The following is a 25350-nucleotide window of genomic DNA, read 5'->3' as shown; positions in this document are numbered from 1 at the left end:
GTCACTGCAGAGAAAACAAGAAAAAGAAGAAGAAGAAGGAAAAAAGATGATACTCATTGCCTTTAGCAAGGCAGTGGGAGGGCAGGAAGATGACACCCACTAGCCTCTGTCTTTAAGAGTATTGCAGCAGGCCCCTGGCCCTTTGACCAATGCGTTAAAATTAAGAAATAAGTCTTCTTTCACATAAAGTCTGGGAACTTTTCAAAAGGTTGCTTCTGTGCTGGGCCTGGGAGCAGCTGAAGGTGTGCATGAGCCCTTTAAAACTGTTCCTCATTTGGCCACTGGCCCCACAGGTCTCACGGGCAAGAGTCCTATTGGTCTTTAAAGCCAGACATTTTGGGGGCTTGTCTCTCAGATGCTGATCTTAAAAGTTGGGGTGCCTGATAATGGCGTATAGACTCTCTGCTCCTTGGGGAGAAGCTCTAGGTTTTGAGTTCCCTTCCAGTTGTGAGTCACTGTGCTGGGAATGGGGTAATGGTGAGATTGTGTCAGCTTTTCCCTACTTTGATATGGTTTCCCTCCCACTTGCCAATCTTTAGTTTTTTTCCAGAGAAAATTATTCTATACATATATTTGTAAGTTCAGTGTATCTGTAGGAAGAAGTGAATTAAGGATCTGTGTTGCCGTATTGAACTGGAGACTCTCCAATCTTTTTATCCAAATTCTTCCCATTTTAGCTACAGCTTATAACAGTTATATAAATAGAACTGCCCATGAAATTTTTCTGAAACCTTTTAGTTTTAAATATCTCTGTCTCTAACTCTTATATATCCTATCCCTATCTTATTACATTTATTTATACATATTTACTGCTAAATAGTAAATATATTCAATTTTTACTCATTGCCTCCTGGACAATGATTTTTATGTAGTAATTTGTTTATAAATATTTATTTATTGAAAACTATAATCAATTTTTAAAAAATTTTTCCCAAGAATGAAAGGTATAGCTATCCTCATGTCTAGCAGCAATGAAATTTACTACTACAGAAATTTGGAGCATTTCTGGCCCCCTTATATATATATTCTTATAGATGAATTGTCTTGTTTGATCATTTACTGCTAGAATTTAATGACTGCACCTCCTGTATAACTGCATTTACCAACATAACTTTTATTTTTAAAAACCAAGAATTTTTTTAATTCGGGTATATGACACCAGCTTTAATGTTTGTTTTTTTAATTTTTTTAATTTTTTTTTTTTTTTTTTTTTGAGAGAGAGAGAGAGCATGAGAGAGAGAGAGAGAGGTGGAGACACAGAATCCGAAGCAGGCTCCAGACTCTGAGCTATCAGCACAGAGCCTGGTTCAGGGCTCAAACTCAGGAGCAGTGAGATCATGACCTGAGCTGAAGTCGGACGCTTAACCGACTGAGCCACCCAGGTGCCCCTAATGTATTTGCTTTTAAATAAAGGAATTATTTTTCCTCTCATAATTTTAAAACTTCTTTTTTGAAATAATTATAGACTCCTCATAAGTTAGTTGCAAAATTAATACAGAAGGATCTGTGTACCCATTACCCACTTTCCTTTAATGGTGTATTTAAATAATTATAGAGCATTATCAAAACCAGGAAATTGACATAGGCACAATACAATTAACTAGACCACAGAGTTTACTCAGATATCATCGGTTTTTATATATACTCCTTTTTCATGTGTATAGTTTTATGAAATATTTTCATCTGTATATATGAATAAATATGACCACAAAAGACCAATTTTACATCCCACAGAAGAACTCCCTCAGACTTTATAGCAAGCCTTCTCCCCCAAACTCTGACAACCTTTGTTTCTTCAATATATATATTTGTTTCTCTATATATATAATGTTTTCATTTTGAGAATATTATAAGAATGGAATCCTATAGTATAATGTTAGGAAATTGGCTTTTTTCACTCATGATGATGACCTTGAGATCAATTTTACCGCTTTAATCTTTTTTAGGTGTACAATTTAATGGTACTAAGTATATTAACAGTGCTATGCAACCATCACCATTATTCATATCTGGAACTTTTTAAATCATCCCAAACAGAAGTTTTGTACCCATTAAACAATAATTCCCTACTCCCTCCTTCCCCCAACCCCCAGGTGAGCACTAATCTATTTTCTGTCTTTATGAGTTTGCCAGTTCTAGGTACCTCATATAAGTGGAATCATACAATATTTGTCCTTCTGTGTTTGGCTTATTTCACATAGTGTTTTCAGGGTTTGTTTATGCTGTTGCAAGTATCAGCATTTCCTGTTTCAGCCTGAATAATATTTCACTGGATATACTGCATTTTTTGTTTTTGTTTATCTGTCTGTGGCTTGCTTCCATATTTGGGCTATTGTAGATCATGCTGCTATAAACATTAGTGTGTAAGTGTGTTTGAGTCTCTGCCTTCAGTTCTTTTGTGCATATACCTAAAACTGGGCTTGCTTGATCAAATGGTAATTCTGTGTTTAACTTTTTAGGAACTACTACTGTTTTCCACAGTGGCTACACCATTTTGCTTTCTCACAAGCAGTGAACTGGGGTGTCAGTTTTTCTACATTCTTGTCAACACTTGCAATTTTTATTATTTTTTTTTTCTTTTTGACATAGTGTTCAAAGACTTTCTTAAAAATTTGTCTATTCAGTTGACCTGGCAGTATTTATTGAAAAGACTATTCTTTCCTCACTGAATTATGTTTGCACATCTCATGTAATGTTATATATGTTGGTCTTTTTCTTCTCCACTGCTCTGTCCTTAAATCCGTGCTACACTCTCTTATTTACTAAGTAGCTTTTTAATGTTTTGATATTTGGTAATGTGAACCTTCCAGCTTTGTTTTTCTTCAATACTGTCTTGGTTATTTTATTTTTTATTGTGTATTTTTATAAATTTTAATTATAAAATCAGGGGATTATCTGTTTGATGCTGGCATATAAAAACATAATTGAATTTTTGCATGTTAACCTTATTATTAGTAATTTTACTACGTTCATCCATTAACTCTAATAATTTGTAGTTGCAGATTCTCTTGGATATTCTATTTATACAATCACATCTATGAGAAATGATAATTTTAGTTCTTCCTTTCTAATACTTCTTTTTCTTGTCTTATTAAATTTGTTAGAACCTCTACTACACTACTGAATAGAAATGGTGAAACCCATCCTTGTCTTAGTCTCAAGCTTAGAAGGAGAGTTTTCCATATTTCATCATTAACATATTAGCTATGGTTTTTGTGACAAAGATACTCAGATTAAGAAAATCCCCTTCTGGGGCGCCTGGGTGGCGCAGTCGGTTAAGCGTCCGACTTCAGCCAGGTCACAATCTCGCGGTCCGGGAGTTCGAGCCCCGCGTCAGGCTCTGGGCTGATGGCTCGGAGCCTGGAGCCTGTTTCCGACTCTGTGTCTCCTTCTCTCTCTGCCCCTCCCCCGTTCATGCTCTGTCTCTCTCTGTCCCCAAAATAAATAAAAACGCTGGGGAAAAGAAAAATTTAAAAAAAAAAAAAAAAAAAGAAAAGAAAATCCCCTTCTAGTCTTAGTTTTCTGACCACCGTTAATTTTTATTTCAGTTTTCTTAAATGATATTTATACATCAATTTAACTGACACATGTAGTCTATCTAAGTTTTATTTAAATTCCACTTAGTTAACATATAGTGTAATATTAGTTTCAGGAGTAGAACTTAGTGATTCATCACTTACATGTAACACCCATTGCTCTTCACAACTAGTACCCTCCTTAAATATCCATAACCCATTTAACCCATCCCCCTTCCCACCTCCTCTTCCCACCTCCCCTCCAGAAACCCTCAGTTTGTTCTCTATAAGTAAGAGAACTGTTTTATGGTTTTGCTTCTCTTTTTCCCCCCCATGTTCATCTTTTTTTGTTTCTTAAATTCCATATATGAGTGCAATCATATGGTATTTGTCTTTCTCTGACTGACTTATTTTCCTTAGCGTAATACACTCTAGCTCCGTCCATGTCATTCTCTTATTTCAGACAATGTTGAATTTGATTCTGGAATGGAAGTAACTTGTGGATTATTTGAGTCTTTCAAGACTTGCTTTTTTTAATTTTTTTTTAATGTTTATTTTTGAGAGAGACAGTGTGTGAGCAGGGGAGGGGCAGAAAGAGAGGGAATCTGAAGCAGGCTCCAGGCTCTGAGCTGTCAGCATAGAGCCGGACGTGGGGCTTGAACTCAAGAAACCATAAGATCAAACCATGACCTCAGCTGAAGTCAGATGATTAACCAACTGAGTCACACAGGTGCCCCTTTCAAGACTTGCTTTTAAGCTTCGTTAGGGCATGTCTTGAGTGGTCTTTACAGTAAGCCTGAATTGGTCCAACCTCTAATACAGTCTTTTTAGTGTTTCTATGAAATTTCCAGAGGATTCAGCTTCTTAGAATTTGAGCATCTTCTAATCTTATACAAACTTCAGTGGCTATTTAGACTACAATTTTTTTTATATGAAATTTATTGACAAATTGGTTTCCATACAACACCCAGTGCTCATCCCAAAAGGTGCCCTCCTCAATACCCATCACCCACTCTCTCCTCCCTCCCAGCCCCCATCAACCCTCAGTTTGTTCTCAGTTTTTAACAGTCTCTTATGCTTTGCCTCTCTCGCACTCTAACCTCTTTTTTTTTTTCCTTCCCCTCCCCCATGGGTTCCTGTTAAATTTCTCAGGGTCCACATAAGAGTGAAACCATATGGTATCTGTCTTTCTCTGTATGGCTTATTTCACTTAGCATCACACTCTCCAGTTCCATCCACGTTGCTACAAAAGGCCATATTTCATTTTTTCTCATTGCCACGTAGAATTCCATTGTGTATATAAACCACAATATCTTTATCCATTCATCAGTTGATGGACATTTAGGCTCTTTCCATAATTTAGCTATTGTTGAGAGTGCTGCTATGAACATTGGGGTACAAGTGGCCCTATGCATCAGTACTCCTGTATCCCTTGGATAAATTCCTAGCAGTGCTATTGCTGGGTCATAGGGTAGGTCTATTTTTAATTTTCTGAGGAACCTCCACACTGCTTTCCAGAGCGGCTGCACCAATTTGCATTCCCACCAACAGTGCAAGAGGGTTCCCGTTTCTCCACATCCTCTCCAGCATCTGTAGTCTCCTGATTTGTTCATTTTGGCCACTCTGACTGGTGTGAGATGATACCTGAGTGTGGTTTTGATTTGTATTTTCCTGATGAGGAGCGACGCTGAACATCTTTTCATGTGCCTGTTGGCCATCCGGATGTCTTCTTTAGAGAAGTGTCTATTCATGTTTTCTGCCCATTTCTTCACTGGGTTATTTGTTTTTCGGGTGTGGAGTTTGGTGAGCTCTTTATAGATTTTGGATAATAGCCCTTTGTCCGATATGTCATTTGCAAATATCTTTTCCCATTCCGTTGGTTGCCTTTTAGTTTTGTTGCTTGTTTCCTTTGCTGTGCAGAAGCTTTTTATCTTCATAAGGTCCCAGTAATTCACTTTTGCTTTTAATTCCCTTGCCTTTGGGGATGTGTCGAGTAAGAGATTGCTATGGCTGAGGTCAGAGAGGTCTTTTCCTGCTTTCTCCTCTAAGGTTTGGATGGTTTCCTGTCTCACATTCGGGTCCTTTATCCATTTTGAGTTTATTTTTGTGAATGGTGTGAGAAAGTGGTCTAGTTTCAACCTTCTGCATGTTGCTGTCCAGTTCTCCCAGCACCATTTGTTAAAGAGGCTGTCTTTTTTCCATTGGATGTTCTTTCCTGCTTTGTCAAAGATGAGTTGGCCATACGTTTGTGGGTCTAGTTCTGGGGTTTCTATTCTATTCCATTGGTCTATGTGTCTGTTTTGGTGCCAATACCATGCTGTCTTGATGATGACAGCTTTGTAGTAGAGGCTAAAGTCTGGGATTGTGATGCCTCCTGCTTTGGTCTTCTTCTTCAAAATTCCTTTGGCTATTCGGGGCCTTTTGTGGTTCCATATGAATTTTAGGATTGCTTGTTCTAGTTTCGAGAAGAATGCTGGTGCAATTTTGATTGGGATTGCATTGAATGTGTAGATAGCTTTGGGTAGTATTGACATTTTGACAATATTTATTCTTCCAATCCATGAGCAGGGAATGTCTTTCCATTTCTTTAAATCTTCTTCAATTTCCTTCATAAGCTTTCTATAGTTTTCAGCATACAGATCCTTTACATCTTTGGTTAGATTTATTCCTAGGTATTTTATGCTTCTTGGTGCAATTGTGAATGGGATCAGTTTCTTTATTTGTCTTTCTGTTGCTTCATTGTTAGTGTATAAGAATGCAACTGATTTCTGTACATTGATTTTGTATCCTGCAACTTTGCTGAATTCATGTATCAGTTCTAGCAGACTTTTGGTGGAGTCTATCGGATTTTCCATGTATAATATCATGTCATCTGCAAAAAGCGAAAGCTTGACTTCATCTTTGCCAATTTGGATGCCTTTGATTTCCTTTTGTTGTCTGATTGCTGATGCTAGAACTTCCAGCAGTATGTTAAACAACAGCGGTGAGAGTGGGCATCCCTGTCGTGTTCCTGATCTCAGGGAAAAAGCTCTCAGTTTTTCCCTGTTGAGGATGATGTTAGCTGTGGGCTTTTCATAAATGGCTTTTATGATCTTTAAGTATGCTCCTTCTATCCCGACTTTCTCAAGGGTTTTTATTAAGAAAGGGTGCTGGATTTTGTCAAAGGCCTTTTCTGCATCGATTGACAGGATCATATGGTTCTTATCTTTTTTTTTGTTAATGTGATGTATCACGTTGATTGATTTGCGAATGTTGAACCAGCCCTGCATCCCAGGAATGAATCCCACTTGATCATGGTGAATAATTCTTTTTTATGCCGTTGAATTCGATTTGCTAGTATCTTATTGAGAATTTTTGCATCCATATTCATCAGGGATATTGGCCTGTAGTTCTCTTTTTTTACTGGGTCTCTGTCTGGTTTAGGAATCAAAGTAATACTGGCTTCATAGAATGAGTCTGGAAGTTTTCCTTCTCTTTCTATTTCTTGGAATAGCTTGAGAAGGATAGGTATTATCTCTGCTTTAAATGTCTGGTAGAACTCCCCTGGGAAGCCATCTGGTCCTGGACTCTTATTTGTTGGGAGATTTTTGATAACTGATTCAATTTCTTCGCTGGTTAAGGGTCTGTTCAAGCTTTCTATTTCTTCCTGTTTGAGTTTTGGAAGTGTGTGGGTACTTAGAAATTTGTCCATTTCTTCCAGGTTGTCCAATTTGTTGGCATATAATTTTTCATAGTATTCCCTGATAATTGTTTGTATCTCTGAGGGATTGGTTTTAATAATTCCATTTTCATTCATGATTTTATCTATTTGGGTCATCTCCCTTTTCTTTTTGAGAAGCCTGGCTAGAGGTTTGTCAATTTTGTTTATTTTTTCAAAAAACCAACTCTTGGTTTCGTTGATCTGCTCTACAGTGTTTTTAGATTCTATATTGTTTATTTCTGCTCTGATCTTTATTATTTCTCTTCTTCTGCTGGGCTTAGGCTGCATTTGCTGTTCTGCTTCTAGTTCCTTTAGGTGTGCTGTTAGATTTTGTATTTGGGATTTTTCTTGTTTCTTGAGATAGGCCTGGATTGCAATGTATTTTCCTCTCAGGACTGCCTTTGCTGCGTCCCAAAGCGTTTGGATTGTTGTATTTTCATTTTCGTTTGTTTCCATATATTTTTTAATTTCTTCTCTAATTGCCTGGTTGACCCACTCATTCGTTAGTAGGGTGTTCTTTAACCTCCATGCTTTTGGAGGTTTCCAGACTTTTCTGTGGTTGATTTCAAGCTTCATAGCATTGTGGTCTGAAAGTATGCATGGTATAATTTCAATTCTTGTAAATTTATGAAGGGCTGTTTTGTGACCCAGTATATGATCTATCCTGGAGAATGTTCCATGTGCACTCGAGAAGAAAGTATATTCTGTTGCTTTGGGATGCAGAGTTCTAAATATATCTGTCAAGTCCATCTGATCCAGTGTTTCATTCAGGGCCCTTGTTTCTTTATTGACCATGTGTCCAGATGATCTATCCATTTCTGTAAGTGGGGTGTTAAAGTCCCCTGCAATTACCACATTCTTATCAATAAGGTTGCTTATGTTTATGAGTAATTGTTTTATATATTTGGGGGCTCCGGTATTCGGCGCATAGACTTTTATAATTGTTAGCTCTTCCTGATGGATAGACCCTGTAACTATTATATAATGTCCTTCTGAATCTCTTGTTACAGCCTTTAATTTAAAGTCTAGTTTGTCTGATATAAGTATGGCTACTCCAGCTTTCTTTTGGCTTCCAGTCGCATGATAAATAGTTCTCCATCCCCTCACTCTCAATCTACAGGTGTCCTCAGGTCTAAAATGAGTCTCTTGTAGACAGCAAATAGATGGGTCTTGTTTTTTTATCCATTCTGATACCCTATGTCTTTTGGTTGGCGCATTTAATCCATTTACATTCAGTGTTGTTATAGAAAGATATGGGTTTAGAGTCATTGTGATGTCTGTATGTTTTATGCTTGTAGTGATGCCTCTGGTACTTTGTCTCACAGGGTCCCCCTTAGGATCTCTTGTAGGGCTGGTTTAGTGGTGACAAATTCCTTCAGTTTTTGTTTGTTTGGGAAGACCTTTCTCTCTCCTTCTATTCTAAATGACAGACTTGCTGGATAAAGGATTCTTGGCTGCATATTTTTTCTGTCTAGCACCCTGAAAATCTCGTGCCAATTCTTTCTGGCCTGCCAAGTTTCAAAAGAGAGATCAGTCACGAGTCTTATAGGTCTCCCTTTATATGTGAGGGCACGTTTACCCCTTGCTGCTTTCAGAATTTTCTCTTTATCCTTGTATTTTGCCAGTTTCACTATGATATGTCGTGCAGAAGATCGATTCAAGTTACGTTTGAAGGGAGTTCTCTGTGCCTCTTGGATTTCAATGCCTTTTTCCTTCCCCAGTTCAGGGAAGTTCTCAGCTATAATTTCTTCAAGTACCCCTTCAGCACCTTTCCCTCTCTCTTCCTCCTCTGGGATACCAATTATGCGTATATTATTTCTTTTTAGTGTATCCCTTAGTTCTCTAATTTTCCCCTCATACTCCTGGATTTTTTTATCTCTCTTTTTCTCAGCTTCCTCTTTTTCCATAACTTTATCTTCTAGTTCACCTATTCTCTCCTCTGCCTCTTCAATCTGAGCCGTGATGGTTTCCATTTTGTTTTGCATTTCATTTAAAGCGTGTTTCAGCTCCTCGTGACTGTTCCTTAATCCCTTGATCTCTGTAGCAAGAGATTCTCTGCTGTCCTCTATACTGTTTTCAAGCCCAGCGATTAATTTTATGACTATTATTCTAAATTTACTTTCTGTTATATTATTTAAATCCTTTTTGATCAGCTCATTAGCTGTTGTTATTTCCTGGAGATTCTTCTGAGGGGAATTCTTCCGTTTGGTCATTTTGGATAGTCCCTGGCATGGTGAGGACCTGCAGGGCACTTCCCCTGTGCTGTGGTGTATAACTGGAGTTGGTGGGCGGGACCGCAGTCAGACCTGATGTCTGCCCCCAGCCCACCGCTGGGGCCATAGTCAGACTGGTGTGTGCCTTCTCTTCCCCTCTCCTAGGGGCGGGATTCACTGTGGGGTGGTGTGGCTCGTCTGGGCTACTTGCACCCTGCCAGGCTTGTGATGCTGGGGATCTGGCGTATTAGCTGGGGTGGGTAGGCAAGGTGCACGGGGGCAGGAGGGGCAGGCTTAGATCGCTTCTCCTTAGGTGATCCACTTCAGGAGGGGCCCTGTGGCAGCAGGAGGGAGTCAGATCCGCTGCCGGAGGTTTGGCTCTGCAGAAGCGCAGAGTTGGGTGTTTGCACGGAGCAAGCAAGTTCCCTGGCAGGAACTGGTTCACTTTGGGATTTTGGTTGGGGGATGGGCAGGGGAGATGGCGCTGGCGAACGCCTTTGTTCCGTGCCAAACTGAGCTCTGTCGTCCGGGGGCTCAGCAGCTCTCCCTCCCTTTGTCCTCCAGCCTTCCCGCTTTCCGAGCAGAGCTGCTAACTTATGTCCTCCCAGACGCTAAGTCGCGCTTGCTGCCGGAACACAGTCCGCCCGGCCCCTCCGCTTTTGCAAGCCAGACTCGGGGTTCTACTTGGCCGGAGAGCCGCCCCGGCTCCCTCCCGCCAGTCCGTGGAGCGTGCACCGCCTCGCCGCCCTTCCTACCCTCTTCCGTGGGCCTCTCGTCTGCGCTTGGCTCCGGCGACTCCGTTCTGCTAATCCTCTGGCGGTTTTCTGGGTTATTTAGGCAGGTGTAGGTGGAATCTAAGTGATCAGCAGGACACGCGGTGAGCCCAGCGTCCTCCTACGCCGCCATCTTGACTAGAATCCTTAGACTACAATTTTTAAGGATACATACTTTCCCTCTTAGTTGTTCTTTGTCCAGCCTCGCAGAATCGCACCCCTAAATAACCACAGCTTATTATTCAGTTTGCGAGTTGGAGCCCCTCATCGGGCTCTGTGCTGAAAGCTCAGAGCCTGGAGCCTCCTTAGGATTCTGTGTCTCCCTCTCCCTCTGCCCCTGCCCCGCTCATGCTCTGTCTCTTTCTCTCTCGAATATAAACATTAAAAAATAATAATAATAAAGAATAAAAATGTTTATTTTGGCGGGGGGGGGGGAGGGCAGAGAGAGACAGAGTAGGCTCAATGCTGCCAGCACAAGATCCTGACACAGGGTTCTGTCTCCCAAATTGTGAGATCATGCTGAGCCAAAATCAACAGTCTGATGCTTAACCAACTGAGCCACCCAGGCACCCCTTCATTCTTTACTTTTAATCCTTTCTTGTCTATTTAAAGTATATTTTATATAAACAATGTAATATTTATTTTAAAATATTTAATTCGAGTTTTTATTTTTATTTAATGAGATTATTGTGATGGCGTTTGGTTTAAGTCTCTCCTCTTGCTATTTATTTTGTCTCATTTGTTCTTTCTTCCTTTAGTTTCCCTTTGTCCTTCATTTCTTACCTTTTTTTTTTTAGGTTAAATGTTTCTAATATTTTGTTTCCTGCTATATTACTTTTTAGTTATACTGTTCTTTTAGAGGTTACTTATAATATGAAAATTTGACACATGTCAAAAGCTGAGAAATAACAGAAATAAAACTATAAATCACCAAAGTAGTAATAAATATATTTTGCACACATCAGAAAGACAGTTTGCAAACTGGAAACACTCAACCAAAACAAACCAAAACATGGAATGAGGCTTAGGGGTGTATTGTTATAAATCACTTTGGGTATTTTTTTATTGGCCTGTCTTTGGATCACTAATCCAGTCTTATGCTATGTCTAGTATGCTGATATACACATCTAGTAATTTCTTAACTTCAGATACTATATTTCTCAGTTGTAGAATGTTTCACTCGATTTTTTCAAACAGATTTCAGTTCTTTGCAGAAATCTATATTTTCATCTATATGTGCCAAATTCTTTTCTTAAACATATTAGTTACTTTAAATAACTTCTAACTATCTGAATTCTGTGTTGGAGATTTTTTTTTTTTTTACTGGTTTTGCCTCTTAATTTTGAGTATGTGTGTGTGTTAGCAGGTATGCCTCATAATTTTTTAAGTAATGCCACATGTAAGTGAAATATTATAGAGAGTCTGGATGATAATATCTTTAAAATTTTCTTCAGGGAGGCAAGTAGGATCTGGCAGTTGCTTTTGATCCTTTTGAAGTTTGGTTTTAGGCTTTATTAGAGCTGTTATATTTTAGATTCATCCTCATTTCAAGGCTTGTTTACTTAGAACATTGTACCTTCTTTTTTCTCATCTTAAATCCTTACTTACATGGGGCGCCTGGGTGGCGCAGTCGGTTAAGCGTCCGACTTCAGCCAGGTCACGATCTCGCGGTCCGTGAGTTCGAGCCCCGCGTCAGGCTCTGGGCTGATGGCTCAGACCCTGGAGCCTGTTTCGGATTCTGTGTCTCCCTCTCTCTCTGCCCCTCCCCCGTTCATGCTCTGTCTCTCTCTGTCCCAAAAAAAAAATAAATAAACGTGTAAAAAAAAATCCTTACTTACAAATCCTTACTTACATGCTTACTAGACCTTTTCCCCGTGGCAGAGCTTAAACTCCAACCTGTGTCTCCTCAGCACAACACAGCTCTCTACACAGCTCATTTGCCTCCTGCATGTTCTTTTCTGCCATTTTTTAGTGGTCAAGTGGTTGGTTGTGCATGTGCAGCTGATGGATCAGCCATTGGAAAGAATTTGTATTTGGATGTAGTGGCTCCTTTTCCACAGTTGCCTTTGCTCTCAAATCCCATCTACTTTGACAACCCTGAATTCCTACTTTTATTTCCTTGTGGAACTACCATTTGAATTCCATTTCTCTGTGCCATAATTTGAAACATACCCTCAGATAAAAATCCAGGATGTCTCCTGTGTACATTCTTTCTCTTAAGGAATGTAATCTGTAAGACCTGCCTGTATTGGTTGCTGTCCTCACATAGAGAAACTGCTATCACGCTTAGGCCTGAGGGAGGAGGAGTGAATAGATTACCAAAACTTAAGGACAGGATCATAAAGGACCACTTTTAGAGGAGAATGACCTTTGGTCTAGTGATGTAGCCATCCTGAGGTGATCCTTCATCCAGCTCTTACCAGGGATCCCCTTTGGCCAAACTCAACTAGAAACCATAAAGCAAGGAAAATGTATCCTACACAAGCCAGCTTAGGAGAGTGGGAAGAGATGTAGAGTTGTCAAGAGGAAAATGAAAGATATCTGGCACAGTTTACCTCTTTATTCTTCAACATGTACTCTCTTCATTTGGGAGAAAAGTGTCCCAAGCAAAGGGGACACATGAAGTTCTACCAATTCTGATATCATTGTGAATATCAATTCAGGAATACTTTTCCTGAAATTACAATGGTTGGACACCACCAGTATTTTTCACATGAAGAAAGTGAGACTATGTGAAGTCTTATTTCACATGATGTGGGACAAGAAGAGAGAAAAACAGGTAAAATAAATGTACTTGAGTCTCTGCTCAATAGCTAGTCATGAGAGTTGATAATCATAGTTACCTTCTTCCAATATTCTTTGCATATTCTTCTTTACCCTCTGCCATTACTTTGGCTGAAATTCTTTACCTAGTGATGGACTATAAATCTCAATTCTGGGGAATCTGAGTCTTTGGTATTCTTGAATTTGGGGGATTGGTACAGTTTTCCATTGACCAGTACTATTGGAAAAAGAGTCCAAAAAAATGCCCTGCTGGATTTCCTGGGTTCCAAATATAGTGCTACTTATTGTGTAGCTGTTGCCTCTATTCTATAGCAGGAACTCAATTTCCCCTTGTCATCAAAATCAGTCACTCTGGACAGTACAGTAGTCTGTCATGTACCTGTTAGTTCAGCTGCATGGAAAGTCCCCACATGGCCAAAGCATAGTCTTGGTTTCCATTTAATCAATTTTCTGGTAGTAGTCAAGATTCATGGTAGAAACATGCCTACTTGAGCACTAGGACCTTAAAAATAACAAAGCTAAGGTCTTGTTGACTGGAGGTAAAAATTTTCAAGTGGGTCGTTAAGTGTAATAATGAGAGGGACTATGTTTACTTCTGCCTCTTGATTGCCAGACCTGTGCAATCTGTGGAGGGAGATTATCATATTTTGGCTGTGGTTTAACACAAATAGTGCATCCTGTAGGACCACATGTCCTCTTCACAATAATTGTTTTCAAATAGATATGGTAGCTGAACCTTTATCAGGCCATTTCACTCTCTTTTCAAGCCCCTCCTGAATGATGGAGTATATAGTGAGGTCAGTGAAATCCATGACCGTGTTGCCATTGCCACACGTCTTTTGTCATAACTATATTCTTTGTTTGGAGGCAGTGTTGTGATAGATAAGGCATTCCATAAATCTAAAAGTCATGCTGCACTACATGAGGCAGAGAAAGAACATATGAATTAGAACACAGGTCTATCTTTTAGAGGACAAAACAGTGTTCACTCCATAGGGATAGGGATCCATATAATCAATCTACTATCAGATAGCCAAGTGTTTCTTCTGGGGAATTGTGCCATATTGAAAGCTGAGCATTGGCTTATGCTTTTGGGAGGCTGGGTACTCAACAGTAGCAGTAGTCAGATCAGCATTTGTGAGTGAAAGACCATATTGGGCTCATACACACTCTCCATCCTTGTGGCCATAGCCACTTTGTACATGGGTCTATTGAGTAAGCACTGGATTATCCTGGGAAAGAGACTGGGAAAGAGTCATCTTCTCCACTTGAATAATGATAGCCTTTTTTAGAGTGTATGTTAATATTTTTATATTCTCTGCCCATTTAAGAGGTCCATTCTCATACCTCTTCCCCAGACCTCTTTTTCATCATTTTCCCATTTTCTTTTACAAATCTCTGATCATTTACCAAACTCATTTTGTCACTTCTCATAAGTCAGTCTATTCTAGATTCATATCTCTGTCCATTTATCCTTCCACATGGTATAGACAAATACACAATTTTGAATAGGGTTATAGTTTTGGGATCATCCATCTTCTGGCTGATCATAACATCGATTGCAAATCCATTTTTAAACTAGGATCTTACTCCTTTATTTTAATTTGTATTAAGGAAGTTCGCCAGTAAACCAAAGGAGAGGACTGAGGAAGAGGGGTTAAATCAGGTACCATGAGATTCTAAGCTGCCTGATTAGGAAGTTTAGTTATCCCTCCTGGACCTGTTCAAACCTACTCCCTTCCATTATACGATGAAATGCTGCTTTGTTTGCCCACTATTATGTTTCAGAACATCAGTTAGTAACTAGTTCATGATGTGAAGTTCAGGTTGCATAATAATTTGGTGTCCTGTGGTCAGGCATTTTTCTCTACCAGGGTTTTGTCACAAGCCAGGTGATGTTTTTAAATGAAGTATTACCTGCACAGTAGGGCATGGTCTTTTTTGAAAACTATCCAGGGACTTTCTAGAGACTTTTAACAGTATCTGTGTCACAATACTTTGAATATCCCTGGATCTCCTGGTCATAAAGCCCATTTGGCTGGGGAATTTGAATTGAGGCCTATACCTGTTATAGAGCCCTTTCTTACTGTAGGTCAGGTTGAAAACTGACAGACTAATGGGTTACCTCCCCTGACCAAGTGGGTCAGACTAACATATGTAGGGTATTTCCAAATTGTAGAGGCCCACCAAGATTTGTACCTCTTTGTAGTGGGCTGTTCAGGCACAACATCTCATCCTCCACTTTAGAAGAATTTCTTAATTTGTATGAAACTACTCAACCCCTAGAAACTTCATTTTCCTGTTACACCCTTGAACTTCCGCAGGACTTCTCTCCCTTCTTCTACCAAACATGTTCCTTGCTCAGGCACTACCACTATTAGTTCTCATTAGATCCAGTTGGCATAACATTACCCATGTAATGGGCCAGCATGATATTCTGTGAAATAATAAAATGATCAAGTACTCTCCAGACTAATTATAAAGGAGCAAGAACTGATTATATCCTTGGGACTAGACAGTTAAGGTATTCTGTTGCTCATTCATGTAAATGCAAATGGCAATAGCTAAAGACTACCAGTCAACTATGCCATCTTGGAGGTAGTTCTGAACAGTGTGCCTCCCTAGTCACTACAGAGGTATGGCATAGATAATATCTGTGATCCCTTTGGACCCTCTTGAGATGGATTCAGGGTAATGTTGCATTGTTCACTTGATCCTCCATAAGCTCTCTGACTGGAGGCTCTCAGTAGAGTTTCAGAATTACTGGGTACATTCAGAGCCATTAACTAATAATCACCAGAACATCTAGACATTACCCATTTCTCAGTGAATGATCTTCCTGGAAAATATCTCTTCCAGCATGGTTTAGGGGAAAATTTCACAGTATATATCTGTGGCCATATTATGGGGTACTTCCTTAAAGAGATCCAGCCTCCTTGGAGACCAGGTCTATGAAATGGCTCAAGTCTGGGAACTGGAAACAGGTCATGAATCCCAATTATGATTTGCATTCACTTTTTGCCCAGAAGAATTAGAATCTTCTAATTTGGGGGGATCTTGTAATCAGTCACCATTAAGGATCATTTTGAATCAAAATGCTTTGATTGGCACTTTGCCCTATTGTTTATTTAGTGATTGCTTCCACCTTGTCTCTGAGGGCTAAATGCTGTCACCTGGCCTGTAACAGTCCAGGATTCCATTATTCTCAGATCAGGGAAACCAATTCTATTGCAGCACCATCTGTCACTTCTGGCTTAAGAAAGAAAAACCACTACAGAACTGTGGTGGGTGCTAGTGTACCCCTTACCAATGAATTTCTTAATGTCTTGCTAGGCAAGAGGAGAAGATTGCACATAATAGGTCCATTCCAATATTTCTAATTCCCTGATTCTTTGGACTCTTTCTTCCAGAGAATCCTGGCATTTAAATGCCACTTTAAAAGGCCACCGTGGAGTCCAAGAATTTACTCAACCAACTATTAATGCCATTTGCAAGTTCTCATTAAATTCTGAATCCCAGGGAATTTGAACTTCTCTAAATTGTATCAGACCAAACATGACTTAATTTTACCCCTGTTGGTTTAAACACTTTTTATCTCACTGCCCCAGCAATGTTGAGATCTTAACTTTCATTTCAGGCCTAGAGGCAATTAAAGGTGGTAGAAGTGAGTTCTAAGGAAAATTTCCCTTAATTCGTGAGTCATTGGAAGGTTTTTATGCAGAGGAATGATTTTTCCTCAGAAAGTATACTATAAAGAAAAGGAATTGTCTCTGCCAATAGGATGCTTAAAATTCTCAGCTTCTATGTCTGGCAAAATGTCCACATCCCATATCTCAGGGTCTCACTTCTCCATTCATAGTGTAAGAAACCTGGAAGGCTTAAGCTTTTTTTTTTTAATTTTTAAGTTTATTTATTTTGAGAGAGAGAGAGAGAGCACGAGTATGGTAGGGGGCAGAGAGAGAGGGAGAGAGAACTCCAAGCAGGCTCTGCACTGTCAGTGCAGAGCCCAACACAGGGCTGGAACTCACAAACTGTGGGATCAGTCCCTTTGCCAAGATTAAGAGTCAGATGCTTAACCAACTGAACCACCCAGGAGCCCCTGGAAGACTTAAATTTTAATTGGCAGTATATCTTTGCAGACCTTACATCAGACTCTTGGCTGTGTCTTACGTCATAGATGTTCTGTGACTACAGGGGATGAGGGACTTCTTCAAAACTGCCAACAAAAACTTCTGGTTGTTAATGCATGTTTTAAATTGTATATTTATGATGTTATTTTTAACTCCTCTTTGAGACCATCAGAAGAATCTAGGTAATAATCACAATTTGTATAACTCTTGCTACTCTCACAATTAAATGTCATGGCCATTTGATCTCACACCTTGCCCTTCATCTGCATTTCATCCTGTGCTGCCATTGATAATTGAGTAATCAGGATGTTAGCACATCTCAGAGATTATTGTGTTCCTAATGAATCCAGTCCCAGATCTCATTTTGATGGTCTATTTGTTGGAGCTATTTCTGGTATAATTACTGTCTTTGAGCCAGGAAAGAGATAGCATATCAAAACAAGTCAAGGAGGATCTACTAGAGACACTTACCAAGCTGTGATCATGGTACAGGGAAGCTGTGAGAGATAATGCAGTAGCCTGGATCTAGTGACAGTAGAAGTGTTACTATCCCTAGCATTGAAGGGAGGAATGGATGGAAGAATTAGCAGAACCCAGAAGGAAAAAGTCTTGAGAGAAACTGGGTTCTTTGATTGAGAGGTTACTTCACTTGGAGAGTCAAGGAATCTCTTATGTCCCTCAGACATCCTACCAGAGCTCCCCAGTGGCAGGACCTAATGAAAAGCCAGAGGACAGGGGAGAACTTTGATATATATGCCATACAAGTGAGCCTCCTGAGTGCAGAGTGCAAGTGGTAAGATGTTGGAGAATAGATAGGGAGGCGTACCAATTGTATGAAGAGTTTCAGTGTGTTTGACATCTTCTCTGAGGCATGTAGGTAATTTGATAAGGTTTTCACAGACTAGAACCAAGGATCTGACTACCTGGGGAAAGGAGAAAGCAAGAACTTTGAGAAGCCCATTTCCCTATTCCACATACATCTTCAAGGGAAGAATGACTCTTAGAAGCATCTTAAACATTTTATCAGTTCACATGAGTAATTCAGAAATCTTTTACTTTGTGCTATTCCCAGGATAATAAATGGCTAGGCTTTTATTATTTTTATTAAATAATTTTATTAATTGATCTACAGAGACATTATATGTAACAATTCAATATAAAAAAATAAATACTTTGGGATAAATAATTTAAGTGAATTTTTAGAGCCCCTAGGGCTTACAAAAAGAATCTTAAAAGATCCATGTTTATCATAAGAATAAGAATAATAATTACAAAAGGTAGCAAACCATACATCAAAAAATAAATATAAATTTTAAATATTTAAATAAATAACCTGATACATTTTAAATAGGAGACACTCAATTATCAAGTCAGCGTTGAGAAGATGCTTTGACAAAAGGTAATCCATTTGTTCAGAAATTCTACAATGGTTGCTGTCTCATCATCATATTTACATGTGAATCTTGTTTCAGATCCCTGTAAGAGAAAAATTTAATTTTTTTAGTTCAAGGTAGTTTCCCTTATATATAGTTATTCTCCATTGAAATCTTACAGGCTTATGGCCTTTATTTTCAAGTATGCTAAACATATTAATCATTCACATTTTCTTGAGATGGTCAAAATGGCCTACCAAAAAATTGTATGTTATGATACCAAGTGATAGTAAAATGAAAACTAGGATTTTCTTCATTTGTCAATTCTGTCAATCTCAGTGAATACAAGAATTTTTTTCCTGAATTGTATAAAAATAAACATTTTAAGTAAAAACAGTTCCAGACAAATATTTTATTAAATGCTGCATGCAAAAGAAAGTTATTAAACCTCTTTTTCTGTGGGCATATGTCTGTATCCTTATCTAAGTGTAGGTTACAGGTATGCAGTCATATGCACATTAAACTTTTTCAAACCATAAGTCTTCTCTTAACTTTAGTGAATCTCTTTATTGTTCCCCAAAGAAAGATAGAGCCAGCCCAGAATAAGTTAGGATAAGCTTTTGTTTGGGGAAAATTTGTGTGAAGAACATTCTCATAAATACTCATACCCACTCCACCTTAGTATCAACGCAGGTGAGTTTCCCAATTTTAAAAGTCTAAACATTAGAAATTTTGTTCTATGGACTGAGTTTTTAGAAATTAACCTCCTCTGCTCATAGGAGCTGTTTCAACTCTGCCTCTAGCTGAGAAAGAAAATACTTTAAAATATAGCAAGATAGAAGAGAGGGCTTTTTTAAATTGAGGTAATTCCTATCCTGGAAACGTATTTCCTTTAAAGTTAAGATAAATATTTCCTTTAAATAAATTGTTGCAGTGTTATATATCTTCTTACATATAATTATTTAAATTTTAACATTTTAATTATTTAAATATTAAATATTAAATAAACCTCCCCTCTTGGGAAGGTTTAAATTTTTAACAATAGATTGCTTTTGAAATACATTTCCTGAATTTCACATAATTTTATATTAATTTTGCATCAAGAACTGAGAATGAGTTTTCTGATGGTCAGAAATTTCAGACCAAACCTCTTGACATAGATGTCAGTCCATCAATGTCTAGATGACATTGATCTCAATGTATTTTTTTTAATTAGTTGGAAAGAAACAGTCTACTGTTTCTTATTTGGAAACAACTAGAGTTACATAATTTTATAAACTTGGTTCTACTGTAACTAAAATTATGCTATTTCTTTAGGATTCCTGTTAACTCATGAAGTTTGTACTTTTGGCAGATGAAAAAAGAGAGCCATGAATCTCTACAAATCCTAAGTCCCTTGTATATTTAATATTTCCTGTGCATTTAAAAATACTTAAATCCCTGAAAGTATTACCTCTAAATAAAGTTACCTATCTAGCCCATTGGCCTAAATTTTAACGATTACCATTTTTTAGATAAATCTCTTAGTCCTTCAACCAAATAATAGGGAAACCCCATTTTAAAAGCCTTTCAGGTAATCAGTATTGGTTGTTCTGAAAAACAATCTAAAAGAATTTTAAAATATGTAACAAAACCTGTCTTCTTTCTGTGAAATTTAATTGTCTTCTCCCACTCCCAGTTTTGTGTTAATGTGAGAGAGAGCTTAAAAAAAAAGTGAGAGAGAGATGACAGAGTGCCAGGGTAGGGGCTTGTTAGTGGCTGGATGGTGGACAGAAACCCTTTAGCTTTTACTTCTTAGCTCCACAATGTATCGTCTACCATAAAAATGATTCATGTTCATAGTGGTCTTAAAATGCATGAGTACTTCACAAATAACAAAACCATTATATCACTTTAAAATGTGATTCCATTTGTTTTATTTTCAGGAGAGCAAATACAATAATGCCTTACCTTTAGTTTCAGAACTGTTACATTGATATTGCTCATTAATTCCTTGATGTGATTCAAGTGAAAGTTTTTGCTTTGAGCTAAATATAGCACTTCCTCCAGAGGTTTGAGTTCTTCTACTAGACACTGAAGATGTGTCAATTCTGTGGCCTTGAATAATAATAAAAATAATTATTGGATCAGTTTTCCCTAAAGGTCAGAATCAGAAATTAATCTCAAGTTTATTTTATTAGGAGTAGCAGTATAGTTCTTAGTATTATCCCTGTTCTCAGCATTACTGTAAAGATGGACCAATATAACTTACATTATAAAATTGGAAGAACTTTAGTTCAACTACCCATGTTTAGCCTGAACTGTGAGCAAATAATGAGTCATTAACTTCAGTTTAATTTGGCCTTGCCAAAAGTTAGCATTTCTGCACCCGAATGCAAATCACAGATATAGGCAGAATTCTTTTCCAGTCTGTGTAGAAATTATTAGAACCAGAGTAGTCACAACATGGAAGTATAGGATCACATTATATGATTCTAGTATTTGATAATCTAAGAGTTGAGAATCATAGAAAGTTAAGGACAGAGGAGCTCTTGGATATGCTGTGATAGTCCCAACATTTTATAGATTAGGCCGTTGTAACTATATAGTTAAGATTCTCAATACAGCAAGTCATATAACTGCATCAATTTTTTATTTTTCTATAATAAGTACATTAAGAAGCACTTTTTAAAAAATTATGTGCCCCAACCAAATAAAAGGTTAGAATTTTTGAAGGACTTTTGGGTGGCCCTCCACATTTAGACATATACACCCACCCATCTACTTACGTGGTCTACTATATTGATAGTATTTCACACTTCTGTGGTACATTATAATTTTAAAGTGTCTTCTCCCAAATAAACCCATTTAAGTCTCACAGCCACTTTGTGAGATACCAATTCAGCATTGTTGTTTCCATTTTACAAATAAGGAAACTAAATCTCAGAATTTAAGTGTTTTTCCCAAGATCACATGACTAGGTGGAGCCAAGATTAAATTTTATTTATTTTTCTTTATGGCATTAACATAGCATCCTTCGAATTAAATGTTTTTATCCCTTCCTAAAAAAAATTTTTTGCAAACATAGAATGGTGGTAAAATGGACAAATGAATGGAATTTATCACATTACTTTGGGTTTCAAATAGATTTTGAGCTGTCATTTAGAAACTGTTAGATTTCAAAGAATTTCACCACCTTCTAACTTATGCACATAATCTTATCTTACCTTTCTAACAATCTCTAAAAAGAGAGAGGACTACACCACACACATTTTATGACATTTCCATCCATTGCCCTTTCAACTTGCTACTACAAATGCAGGGCTTAACGTTTTTGGCATGAGCAACTTGGAGCTATTTCCTTCAAAAACCAGTCTAGTGTCGTTATGTTCCTCTAGTTACATGGCTCTAATTAAATTGGAGAAGCATCTCTAAGTTATTTTCATTTTTCAGAAGAGTAGTTTGAAGCATACCATGGCCTTTAAAAAGTTTTGAATCTTGGAAACCAAGTCATATAGCATCGTAAGTCTCTAGGTCTATTGGCATAAAAGATGTGTAAGTCCAAATTTTTACTTTATACTCCCCAGGGAGAATTTTGTTTTTACTATAACTAATAGCTAATTCTTATATGTTATTTATTCTATGTTAGACACTGTTATGAGTACTTTACATCTACTGATTAATCCTCACAAAACTATATGAAGTATATATATAATTATCATTCACATAAGTAGATAAGAAACTGAGCCACAGAGTAGGCAATTTGCCCAGGGTCACAAAAGCTAAGACATGGCAGAGCTGGGATTTTAGTTTGGAAATTCTGGCTCTAGAGACTGTGCTATTGGTCACTGCTATGCTGCAGCTCAAAGGTAGACCCTTAGGAATCTTTCCTAAAACAATAAAGTGTTTTTTAAAATAGACTTCTCTGAAATCAATTTTGATAATTTGTATGGTAAAATGATATAATCAAATATCTCTCAAGTTTTACATTTTTCAATAAAAGTCAACATAATCTTTTAAAACTGTCCCAGCAATAAACTGTATTCTTCCCACTGCCTCTGTCCCAAAACACAAATACACATAAAAAATATATAGGCAGAGCTATTTTCCAGAAACTTCATTACAAAATTGGTTTAAAAAGGTATTGAAGTTATTAATTTCTTTTCCTCAGATGAGGTGCTACTAATCTAATCAGCATGCAGATTTTCATATCGTTTTGAATTTTATTAAGACATAAATTGAACATAGAAAGTTGTACTTACCTTCTTGGGCACGTAAAATTTAAATGTGAGCATCCTGGAGAGTTTGGGGTTCTCAGGATTCTGAGAAAGCATAACATATTTTCATTAAAAAATGATCTCCAGTTCAAAACTTATATGTAATAATTTTGGTAAGAAAGAAAGTATACTTACATTAACTCCATTCAAAAGCAACCGTAAATCCAGCAGTAATTGCTCCAGCTGTTGCTGTGTTTCCTTTGTAGAGCTTGAAGCAGGTGCACTGTTTGTGACGAGTATAAGAGTCAGTGCAATGCAAGACAAGAGTTGAATTTTGTACATTGTGGTGGCAGGAGTTGAGGTTACTGTGAGTAGTGGTTAGAGAGGCTGATAGAAAGCTCTTGAACCAGAGAAGCAATTTATACTGTTAATTCTGGAAAAATCTTATGGGGGTGTCAAAATGTTTTACATATTACACATATTTTCAAAGATTCTACCTGTGTGGCAAAAAGCATTACCTTTATTTTTCCTCTTCTGATGACTCTTTGGAATTTCTTTAAACCCCCATAAACTGACTGAATGGATGTAGGTAAAATCCCTGTTGGTTACATTAGCCCACACTTAGGTGGCAGTTGTAATTCAGACAACTAACGCCTTCTGTATGAAACAATTTTTCCTCCCTCTTTCTTTAAGGGGGTGGGGATACAAAAGTGGCTCATGAAAATTTTCTCTTTGTCATAAAACTGTGTTGAACATGTGGAGCACTGTGGTATGGTGGACAAGAGTAAATAGTTGCAAAGAATAAATTTTTAGATTTGTTGATTACACAGGAAGAATATTGGTTTCCTGTTCAGGATGGTTTTACCTTTTGATCTACACAATGACTGAGCTAATGCATATGTGATAGATTACTTCTTAAACAATCAGCTAGAGAAATATTAAGACTAGAATACATAAAATGCTCATTGAGCTTAAGGTGCTGTCTTAGTTTTAATGTTTCTTGTATCTGTTTTAATCTCTTAATATCTGTTGCACATTTTTAATGGATATGATGTTCAGCAAATAAATACCCAGGAAAGGATTTGCATGCAAGAGTACTAATGCTGCTTTTGGGGAGGGGGCTTTGGACACATATATTTTTGCTGCTTTATGATTTTTCCTGGCCATCAAGGGGATGTAAGGTGAGTTGGAATGTCACCAGAACCAAGGTTGCTTTTTCTTCCTCTTGTTCTCAAGGACCACCTGAGCTATTAGATCTTTTCCTTCAGTTTATGTCCATTTCATTTCTCTCTCTCTTTATTAAACAGATTGCTTATATTTCTTTAACTATAAGGCAGAAAATGAGAATAATAGGGATCCCCAAGTTTATTTGTAGAAAGCCACTAACTAAAATTTCTGGACATTATTTAGGAGAAAGATAATATGATCTGGCAAGCATGAGGTGTACCAATCCTGGCCTAAGTAGTGGGGCTGGGGCTGAGAAAGGGATGGTAGTAAAATAGCCCAGGAGGCTGTGGTGGGTCATAGGGTAGGGGTGTTTGTGTGTGCATGCTCCTTGTGGAATAAGAGCTGTCCTCAGAGCAGGGATATCAGGACTCATTTATTCCAAGATGATTCTTATTATACAGAGGTCAGAATTGAATCAACAGAAGTTACTAAGAAGGGGTATCCATTACAATTTCGGAGTGCCTTTTACGAAAAAAAATAAAGTATTACGAACAACTCATGACAAACAAATATTCAGAAAAAGGTTTGCATCCAAGAGTACTGATGCTAGTTTTATAATAGACTTTATATGCGCTGTATGTAAACCAATCCTTAAGTTTGTACTTGTTATGTTTTCACCTCTCTAATAGATTTGGGTTTCTCCACTACAGCATCTAGGGCACTATGAGTGTAACAATAGTAGCTCTGAAATAAGATCAGATCGATATGTTTAAAGTTGGTAGAATGGGTAGGATACTTAGGATATGTGTTACTGTGTCCTCAGTATAATGCACTAACTGCCCCAGTATGATGGTAGAGGCATAAAGTTCTGACTTAAATTGGAGATAATTGAGAAAATTCTTCCTCAAAGCGTTGCTGGTGACTCCTCCAATTTTACTAATTCATTTTGTGTCTAGTCTTTAAAAAGACATTTATCTAGCACCTCAGGTATATAGAAAGGGAGAAAAAAGAACATTGTGAAAACCTGTGACAGGATGGTTCCCATTTTGAAGATTAGAAAACTGAATCTCAGATATGTTAACTAATTTATTATAGGTCATGAAGCCCTGACTGCCAGTCAGGGGCAGAACAAGGATTTGAAACCAGAATATTCTGACTCTATAGCCCACTCTTCTCACTTGTATTCTTTCTTAAGGAACCTGATGTGCCATAGGGAAGAATGTACACAGACCAGTGTAATCCTGGGTAAAAGGTAAAAATTGCCACCTCAAGAGAGGTAGATATAAAGAATTTTGAAGAAGGAACATGACTTGAAACTGGATTTTGACATGTTTAAACTATAGATATGTAAATTTAGGATTAGGAAGAAGGTGGTGGGCAGGAACGGTTAACCATTCTTAGGAACATTTATACCTACAAAAAGCAGAGAAAAATGGTTTAGGACTATTTATGTGGTAGACAACATTCTGAAGAATGTAAAACATCTTCTTAACATTTAA

General features: G+C 37.8%; 2 protein-coding genes across 4 annotated transcripts in view; one reads left to right on the top strand and one right to left on the bottom strand.

Moving 5' to 3' along the window:
- The window catches only part of ADAD1 (adenosine deaminase domain containing 1), a 120359-nt gene that overhangs the window by 65550 nt on the left and 29459 nt on the right, over positions 1-25350 (top strand). The window lies entirely within an intron of this gene.
- IL2 (interleukin 2) lies at positions 18206-23060 on the bottom strand. The gene is made up of 4 exons (XM_047857538.1): positions 22880-23060; positions 22730-22789; positions 20439-20585; positions 18206-18591 (listed from the first exon to the last, which is right to left on the bottom strand). Exons 1-4 carry the CDS (start codon positions 23024-23026, stop codon positions 18481-18483), a joined length of 465 nt encoding a protein of 154 aa, XP_047713494.1. The 5' UTR covers positions 23027-23060; the 3' UTR covers positions 18206-18480.

Source organism: Prionailurus viverrinus, chromosome B1 (assembly GCF_022837055.1).
Source record: "Prionailurus viverrinus isolate Anna chromosome B1, UM_Priviv_1.0, whole genome shotgun sequence".
In the NCBI taxonomy this organism is placed as follows: Eukaryota; Metazoa; Chordata; class Mammalia; order Carnivora; family Felidae; genus Prionailurus; species Prionailurus viverrinus.
This window is presented reverse-complemented; position numbering and strand designations above follow the sequence as displayed.

What these genes read in the sequence shown, in the direction of transcription:
- IL2 (XM_047857538.1), bottom strand. Translation starts at nt 23,026, where the DNA reads ATGTACAAAATTCAACTCTTGTCTTGCATTGCACTGACTCTTATACTC. An exon ending in AATTTTACGTGCCCAAGAAG is followed by an intron (nt 20,586 to 22,729) that starts GTAAGTACAACT and finishes TTATTATTCAAG; the next exon opens with GCCACAGAATTGACACATCT. An exon ending in TAACAGTTCTGAAACTAAAG is followed by an intron (nt 18,592 to 20,438) that starts GTAAGGCATTAT and finishes TTTCTCTTACAG; the next exon opens with GGATCTGAAACAAGATTCAC.